The 9,479-nt window shown below is 54.8% G+C and overlaps 1 protein-coding gene across 1 annotated transcript; it reads left to right on the forward strand.

Moving 5' to 3' along the window:
- The first annotated feature begins 1,494 nt into the window (after nucleotides 1–1,494).
- On the forward strand, nucleotides 1,495–2,664 carry LOC140007377 (uncharacterized). The gene has a single exon (XM_072050129.1). It carries the CDS (start codon nucleotides 1,495–1,497, stop codon nucleotides 2,662–2,664), a length of 1,170 nt encoding a protein of 389 aa, XP_071906230.1.
- Nucleotides 2,665–9,479: the final 6,815 nt, after the last annotated feature.

Consider the following 9,479-nt stretch of genomic DNA (forward strand, 5'->3'; position numbering starts at 1 on the left):
ACGCTTGCGTATGGACGAGGAGATCACCTTTGGACCACGAGATGCGGTTCCCATGGCCTCCGAAAATCACGAGGCCATCGTAATAGACATTGTCACCAACAACTATCGGGTGAAGAAGGTGTATGTCGACCAAGGTAGTGCGGTCGACATCATGTTTTATCGGGTGTTCAAGGAGCTCGGCTTGAAGGATGACCAGCTCACCCCAGTTCGGACACCACTGATGGGTTTCACCGGACCCCCTATCAGCCCGGAGGGAATGATTACCCTGATGGTCACGGTGGGGCAAGCCCCCAAGTGCCGGACCATCCCTGTCAACTTTGTGGTGGTCAATCAACCGTCCCCATACAACGTGTTCCTGGGTCGTCCTGCCCTGAACGCCCTCCGAGCTATCCCCTCGACGCTCAACCTCAGCGTTAAATTCCCCACCCCAGGGGGAATCGCCGAGGTGCGCGGTGATCCGGAGGTGGCCCGAGCTTGCTAACTGGCCATGCTTCAAGGGCGGGAGAAGGTGGTCGCCCAGACAACCTGTCTGGAGCCCTACATCCCTGGGGACGAAGGCCGGCAGCTGGCACCCAGGACGAAGTCGAGGAATTCCCCTTGAGGGGAGACCGGCCAGACCAGGTCCTTCGCATCGGGGCGCTGCTACCCTCCGAGGAGAAGGAAGGCTTGAAGGCCCTGCTGAGGGAATACTCCCAGGTATTCGCATGGTCGGTTGAAGACATGCCCGGGATACCAACTGACCTGGTTGTCCACCACCTTGACGTAAATCCCCGCTTCAAGCCGGTGAAACAGAAGAAGAGGGGCTTTGCCCCAGAAAGGAACGAGGTGATCAAGACGGAGGTCGGCAAGCTGCTGGAGTCCAAGATTATCCTAGAAGTGTATTACCCGACCTGACTGGCCAACCCGGTGCTGGTCAAGAAGGAGGACCAGACCAGGAGAATGTGCGTGGATTTCACGGATCTGAATAAAGCTTGCCCGAAGGACTGCTTTCCCCTGCCGAGAATCGACAGGTTAGTAGACTTTACTGTGGGTTTTGACGTTCTGTGTTTCCTGGACGCCTTCAAGGGTTACCATCAGATAGAAATGGCCGAGAAGGATCGAGAGAAGACCTCCTTTATCACCGAGGAAGGCACCTACTGTTACCGGACCATGTCGTTCGGCCTGAAGAACGCTGGGGCTACCTACCAGCGCCTGGTCAACAAACTCTTCCAGAATCAAATCGGCAAGAGCATGGAGGTCTACGTGGACGACATGATCGTCAAGAGCAGGACTGACCAGCAGCTCGTCCCCAACCTGAGGGAAATCCTGGATATCCTGCGGGAAAGCCGGATGCGGTTGAATCCGAAGAAATGCACCTTCGGAGTCAGGTCGGGAAGATTCCTGGGATTCTTGGTATCTCGAGAAGGGATCCGGGCCAATCCGGACAAGCTCCAGGCAATTATGGACATGGCGCCCCCGAGGAATGTGAAGGAAGTCTAGCGGCTCACAGGAAGGATGGCCGCCCTGAACAGGTTCCTCTCCCGCTCCGCGGTGAGGGGGCTGCCCTTCTTTCGAATCCTGAAGGCGCCCAAGACCTTTCAATGGAATGAGGAGTGCCACAGAGCATTTGCTGACCTGAAGGCATACCTAGCTGAGCTGCCCACTCTGACCACCCCGGAACAAGGGGAGACCTTGTTTCTGTACCTGTCTGCTTGCAACGAGGCCGTTAGCGCGGTCTTGGTGCGGGAAGACGGGGGGGCTCAGAGGCCGATATACTATGTCAGCCGGGCTCTACAAGGGCCAGAAACGAGGTATACGCCAGCCGAGAAACTGGTCCTCGCCCTGGTACACGCGGCCCGTAAGCTCCAACCTTACTTCCAGACTCACAGCATCGTCGTCACGACCGATCAACCCCTGCGGCAGATACTCACCAGACCCGAGGTCTCGGGTAGGATGACCAAGTGGGCCGTCGAACTAGCCGAGCACGACGTTGGCTACCGGCCTCACACTGCCATCAAAGCTCAGGCCTTGGCGGACTTCCTGGCCGAAGGCGCGAGCCAGTCCATCACTGAGCCGAAGTCTCCACCCCTGGAGGCGCAGCCGGGAGAGCCCTGGACTCTATTTGTAGACGGGGCCTCAAGTAAAGAAGGGAGCGGGGCAGGGCTACTGCTCATCTCGCCTACCGGGGAAGAGCTGACCTACGCCCTCCGATTCGACTTTCCCGCGTCCAACAATGAAGCCGAATATGAGGCCCTGCTTACAGGACTGCGGATAGCCCACCAGATGGGCATATCCGTGATCTCAGTCCGGAGTGACTCCCAACTCGTAGTAAACCAGGTTCGCGAAGAGTACGAGACCAAGGAGGACGCCATGAAACAATATTTGGCTAAGGTACGAGAGGCAACAGCTCTGTTTGATACTTTTGATATCGAGCGGGTGCCGAGGTCACAGAACAAGCGGGCAGACGCGCTGTCAAAACTCGCGTCCTCCTCGTTTGCCCACTTGAAAAAGGAGGTTTTGGTTGAGGTGGTCAAGCAAAAGAGCGTTGACCAAGTCCAGGTCTTGGCTATAGACAGCTCGGTAACCTGGATGACTCCCCTCGTAGACTTTCTCAGCTCGGGGGCTCTCCCTGAGGATAAAACCGAGATTCGCCGACTCCAGCTCAGAGCTGTAAGATACGCCTAAGCCGGGGGAACCCTCTATAGGAGGTCGTACCTTTCTCCCTGGCTAAAGTGCGTGACCCCCGAGAAGGGAGACTACGTCCTCCGCGAAGTACATGAAGACCTGTGCGGAGCGCATGTGGGATCCCGAGTGCTGGCCAAAAAGTGCCTGCTTCTCGGCTATTATTGGCCCTCCATGTTCAAGGACGCCGCAACATTGGTCCAAAAATGCCGAGCTTGCCAGGTGCACGCCACGCTGCGCCACCAGCCAACTCGGGACATGATCCCCCTCCACAGCCCTTGGCCTTTTGCCCAATGGGGAATAGACCTTCTGGGGGCTTTTCCTCGAGTGCCCGGAAGATATGAGCACCTGGTGGTGGCTGTCGACTACTTCACCAAGTGGATTGAGACTGAGCCCCTGGGCACTATTTCCGGAAAGACAGTTCAAAAGTTCTTCTGGAAGAACATAGTGTGCCGCTTTGGGATCCCGTACGCCTTGGTATCCGACAATGGGCGACAGTTCGCGGAGAACCCATTCAGGAGCTGGTGCGCCGAGCTCGGTATTAATCAGCACTTCACGTCGGTCGGTCACCCCCAGGCCAATGGCCAAGTGGAAAATGCTAACCGAACCATCTTGTAAGGCCTTAAGACCAGGCTGGAGCTGGCCCAGTCTAACTGGTTAGACGAACTCCCCAGTGTCCTCTGGGCTTACCGCACCACACCAAGGACAGGCACCCATGAGACCCCGTTCTTCCTGACTTACGGGGCCGAGGCAGTGGTGCCTGCAGAGGTCGGCCTCCCATCGCCTCGAACATAGAATTTCGTGGCAACCACCAATGACGAGGAGCTGCAATTTAACTTGGAAATGCTAGAAACCAAACGCGAAGAGGCGGCAATACGGATAGCCATGTATAAAAGTCAGCTTGCCCGCTATCATAACGCGAGGGTGCGGAGCACGATGTATCACTCAGGAGACCTGGTCTTGCGGAATAACTTGGTCAGCCGAGCTCACAGCTCCAACAAGCTCGACCCAAACTGGGAGGGGCCATACAAGGTACTCGAGGCCAACCGAGCTGGCTACTGCAGGCTCGCTAAGCTAGACGGAGTAGAGGTTCCCCGTACTTGGCATTTCTCGAATTTGAGATTGTTTGTCGAATAAGAATAGGCTGGGATACCCCACCTTTTGTTCCTTGGAATTTAATGGTTGTTGAATAAATGTTTGAGTTTCCAGCTATAAATTCATTGCTATTCCCTCTTTTAAAATATGACTGTTACCTCTACACTAGCACACTAAGCCAGTGCAAAGTGTCCTAGTGGGGGGCTCGGGAGTAGGGCTTCTTATAAGTTCGTTAAGTGCTTGACCCAGGAGGTCGGCGGGGTGACTTAACAATCCTGCCCTAAAGTGCTCGGCCCAGGAGGCGGGTATGGGGGCTTGGAAATCCTTCTTCAACATGCTCGACCCCAGAGGTCGGCATAATGGCTTAAAGGTCCTCTACACGCTCGACCCGGGAGGTCGGCAGGGTGACTTGGAATGTTTTTCTTTTCAACGCTCGACCCAAGAGGTCGGCAGGGTGACGTGAAATATTCTTCTTTTCAACGCTCGACCCCAGAGGTCGGCGTAAGGACTTAAAGGTCCTTCCTTAAAGTGCTCGACCCAGGAGGTCGGCATGTCTGCCCACGCCCTTAGCGCCTTAAGGATTGTTGCTCGACCCAGGAGATCGGCTCGTCGCATCAGTTGGCCGATCGGAGTTAGTCTGTCAGTCTTGGCAGTTCGATCATTTACTTAGAGCGCGCTGTTTTGGCAACTAAAGCTCGATGAGGAACAAGAAATTGAAAGCCGAAATTAGACAATTCTCATTGAATGGCGTTTCATATGTACATCCAAAAGCCTATCTATTACAAAATTTTCAGCCTATCTACTGCAAAATTTCCAGCCTGTCTATTACAAAGGTTACCGAGCTACAGAGGAAAGGGGGCCTCTTGCTGAGGACCTGCTAAGGCAAGGGCTGAAGGGATACCTCAAGCATGTTGAGAGGCGTATGGTGAAGGCTATGCCGAAGGACCTCCAGAGCTGGGGGAAGGGCATGGTCGCATCCCTATAAGAAGGCGGAAAGGGTTTCTGGAGTGACGGACCCGTCTCTTGCAGATGACTGCTGACATGAGGAAAATACGGCAGCAGGTCTCGTCCACGGGAAGAGCTGGTGATGCTAGATATCCGCACTGGGGGGAGATATGCTTTCTCTCTACTCCAGGCGGGGAGCTCGGCCAGAAACCCCTCCAGGCCACTTAGGCCACTGGCTCCTCCGCGGTAGCTCCGCCGGGGGCCTCATCCTCCTCCAGGGGGACCACCTCCAGGTCGGCCCCTACGTCGCTCCGGCCGGCCAACTCCTTCATCGCGTGCCCCTTGCAGTACCCCTCGAAGAGCCAGTCCAGCTTCGCCTCGACCTGGGGATTGTAGTCCTTGAAATCCGCCAAGTTGAAACCGGGCAGGTTAAGGCTTTCACCTGGTCCAGGGCACACGTGACGCCCATCTGGAAGATGGGCTGGTTGAGGAGGGCCACGTCCTCAGCAAACCGCTCGGAAGAGATGAACTCCCGAACGGCCTTCTTGCATTCTCGGCTGCCGGTGCCGGAGAGCTCAATGGCATGCTCCTCCTTCAGCTTCTCCGCGCCCTTCCTCTCCAGGTCTAGCTCGGAGCGAGTTTGGGCGAGCTGGACCTGGGCAGCGTCCAGTCCCTGCTCGGCCTTGCCGAGCTGGTCCTTAAGGGAGTCCGCCTCCTTGAGGGCCTTGGTGAGCCTCTGCTCCGCCTCCCGGTGCTTCTTCTTCAGTTTCTCCAGGTCGGGAGACAGTTCGGAGAAGCGGGTCACCAGGGCGGCACCGGCGGTATTGGCCTGAGAAAGGGGAGAAAACGTCAATACGTCACTGACCTCGAAAAGGAGAAGGAGATGCGGGTAACTGAAGGGAGGGAGAACTTACTTGGGCCTGGGCGGTGTAGTAGGCGTCCTGGAGCTCGGCGGGGCTGGCCAGGTCCATCCACTTCTTGTCCCGAGGAAGGACCGAGCCCACTATCAACTCGCGGGCCACCTCGGGGAATTGGGCCCGGTCGTTGATGGAAAGCCCCCACGACGGGCAGAAGTGACGGGGGTCGTGCATGGTGGGGGTTTGGCCCGGCTTCAGGGGGACCACGTGGCGGAACTGCCACAAGTTGGGAGGAGCTGATTGCAGCGCGTGCTCCTCAGCGGTGCCCATCCCCAGGTGGACTGGACCCCCCGGTGACTGCGTGAGGGGGAGGGGCTGAGCTGGAATCAGCGCGAGCTTCTTCCCGGGCTGGGAAGGCTCGTCCTCCCGAGCCCTCTTCTGCCCGGTCGCCTTCTTCTTAGTATTGGCGGCCTTCTTGGAGGGGGAGGAGGTGCCTTGCGTGTCCTTCTGGGGGCCTTGGCCGCTTCCCGAGGTCAGGGCCGCCCCAGGAGCCTCCTTTGCCGCCTCTGGCTGAGAGGTGGTGGCAGCCTCCTCGATGGGTGCGCCTAGCAGTTGGGAAAGCTTCCTCACTGCAAAAAACATCGCGGGATCAGAGAAGATACACACACATGCACAGGCAACAAGCTACAAGGATAGGGTCAGAGTTACAGGCGTCGAGGTCGACAGGGGAGGCCGCCACCTCGCCAGGGGCCCCGGATAGTGTCCCCATCAGCCCGGCAGCAGAGATCTGCTCGCTGGAGAACTTGGAGGCGAAGAGCTTCACCTTAGAGCCCAACAGCTGGGCGATGGTTTCAAAGTCCAGGCCCCCGGGTAGAGGTCGGCCTTGATCTCCCCGACCCTCCACACTGTGGCGTCAAAACCGATGGACTTGACGAAGAAGAAGTCCCCCTTCCAGTTCTTGATGGAAGTGGGGAATTTGTGGAACAAGTCCTGGCAGCCATTGTCCCCCCGGCCTTGGGACCCTGTCCGGCGGGAGAAGTAATGCCACCCTGTAAGGGCTGCCTTGAGGGCAAAAGCGACCCGGAAGAGGGAGAGGGAGTAAGGTATGGAACAAAGTTTACAGTAGATCAGGAACCCAACGATGATCCTGATCGAGTTTGGGTGGACCTGGGTAATCCGGAGCCCCCAGTAGCTCAGGATCTCTGCCAAGGCCGACGGGATTGGTAAGCGGAGCCCCCCGACCAGCTGCTCCTTGTAGATGGCTACGAAGCCGGGGGGAGGACGGCTGGCCCGGTCGTCGGGCCCAACAGCCCTTGGTTCGAAGGCTGGGGGGATAGAGTAAGACCTAACCAGCTCAGCCACCGCCTCCGGCGAGATGGTGACCTCCTCGTGGTCAGGGTAGCCGAAACTAACTTCGGGGTCATCCCCGTGCTTAAGGCCAGGGGTCCCCTTGGGGGGGTCTCTATCCCCTCCAGCTCCCCCCTGGGCCCCTCCAGGAGAGTCATGGAGAGACCTGGGAGAAGGGGTGGAGCTGGCCCGCCGCTCAAGGTAGGCGTTGAGCTCGGCCGCGTCCACCAGCTCTCGGGCTGAGGGGGAAGGGGCAGAAGGAGAACGGTCGGAGAAGGAGCTCATAATGCTGATAGGGTCAAGCAGGTCCGGGTTAGAAGCGGAAGACGATGGAGGAGGGGGAGAAGGAGAGGGCGAAGGCGAAGGTGAGGACGAGGAAGAAGAGATGAAAATCCTGGTGGCTCTACGGCGGATCGGACTCGGGGACGCGGAAGAGGTGACGCCGGACGACTCAGACATAAAAAGCAGGAAGTGGCAAAGGAAAGGGAGATACGATGGGGAAATGCGAAGGAGGAGAGGAGGACTTACTGGCGACTGGAGTAGGAGAAAATGGGGAATCACCGAAGTCTGGGTGCTGGGAGCCGGAAGTTTCGCTGCTGGGATTTCTGGGAATGAGAAATGTGCCAAGGAAATGAGGAAATGCACCAAGGAAATGAGGAAATGCACTAAGGAGATGAAAATGGCAAACAGAGTCGGATGGAGTTTGGTGACCCCTATTTATAGGGGATGAAAATGAGGGGAAAACGGTTTGTCCGAATTTGAACCGTCCCCATGTGAACGCATTTAATGGGGATACGGAGACCGAAGCGACGTGACAGCTGAAAGGACGTGGGCGCGGCTTCCCAATGACAGCACTGTACTGGAGGTGCTCCTGGCAGAGCAGTGCGCGGCGCTGGCCTCCCACGTGGCAGGGGTGTAGATCAGGTCCGCCTGGAAACCCTATCTAATCTAGGGGGCTAGTGCAGAGACCCCGTTCCGGGCCGGGACACGTGGCAGCCCAGAGCGATTAGAGCTGGGCTGGGGCCTCAGGTCCCTAGCTACCACCCTAGGGCCCATCATCGCGAGGGCTCCGCAGGAGCTCCGGAGGGCGATCCCGCAGGAGGTGGAGAATCCCCCTGAGTGCGGGATGGAGGCTATCTCGGGCAAGTCCCGCGGCGTACGGAGGTCGGACTCTCGGACAGGTATAAATGGTAACGCACGCCTACTGTACAAGGTACGCTCACTATTGACAAATTACTCCTGACTGCTTACTTCCCGTGAACATTACTCGCCGGAATCTAACTTGAACGTCGGAGTGCCCTCGGGGACCACCTTAGGGCCTCCATCATATCACCCTCTTGTCTGTTTTGCAGGCTTGGAACCAGCTCTTCCATCAGCACGCCGAGCTCATCAGGTCAGCTCGGTCCGGGGAAGATCCGTGCTTCTTCAGCGCCAAAAATTGACAGGTTGTCGAAACCTGTACAATAATAAAATTAAACCTATTTGCCAATTAAAATGATCAAACCCAATTCCAAGTACTGGAGCAGGGACTCTAGGTGTGCAATGGGTTACTGGATTCACCATGTTCCCGAAGAATTTGCTTGATCCGATATACCCGAATGGAATGGTTATTCCTTTTCACAATAATTATGAATTTGTAGACAGGGCAAGTAGGGTCATATCCACAGGGACTGGGTATATTTGTTTCTTAAGAAATCCAAAGTAACACAGGGGGTGATTTTGTAGAAATGACGACAATTAAATAAACTCAAATAGAAAAATAAAAACAAATAACTAACTAGAAATTAAACTACGATTCACTGGACTTAAAATAACAATAATTAAAGGCCTAAATCAATTAAAACAAGGAAACAATTAAAAATAAAATAAAGTAGGCAACTAAAAATCAAATGGCAATTTACTAAAATTAAGGTAATATTAATTAAATATCTAGCCAAGGAATAACTTCAGCAATGGTTCACCTAATTGATCATTGAAACAAAGGCAATTCCAATTATTCACTAATAAATAGGTTATAACTGTCAAACAAGCGATGGCAGTCAACCCCTCCTTAATGTGTCGGTGATCAAGGTACGCCCGTTAATCACTGCTCTAATTGGAAAACAATCCTAGGTACGCCCGTAGAATTTAATTCTCCAATTGCCTTATGTATTAGAGGAGCCCTATTCTAACCAAATAACGCACTACCAGGGTTATTTTAGATTAGCCCGCATATCCCCCTGACAGGAATCTAAGCGTGCCAGTTGTCACTATTTCAGGACAATTAAACAATTACGGATTTAATGCCCTAATTGACAAAGGGTTACCAAATTAACTAATTATCTGGATCCAAGACAATCAATTAATTGAATAACCAATAGCATAGCAATCAAGAAATACGTGAATACCAATAAATAAAAGGAAGAGATTAAATTAAATCGATCTCACAATTTTTAGGCGAACCAGAGCCTTCGTTGCTCCTTGACTAGAGTGGGGAAATTAACTCATAATTGATGAACTAAACCCACAAGAAATTGAAGAAGGAAAAGCGGCCATCGTCCGTCTAAATTGGGAAAATCCAATTCGTCCGAATAC

This window comes from Coffea arabica, chromosome 5c (genome assembly GCF_036785885.1).
Source record: "Coffea arabica cultivar ET-39 chromosome 5c, Coffea Arabica ET-39 HiFi, whole genome shotgun sequence".
NCBI classification, from domain to species: domain Eukaryota; kingdom Viridiplantae; phylum Streptophyta; class Magnoliopsida; order Gentianales; family Rubiaceae; genus Coffea; species Coffea arabica.

What these genes read in the sequence shown, in the direction of transcription:
- LOC140007377 (XM_072050129.1), top strand. Translation starts at nt 1,495, where the DNA reads ATGGCCGCCCTGAACAGGTTCCTCTCCCGCTCCGCGGTGAGGGGGCTG.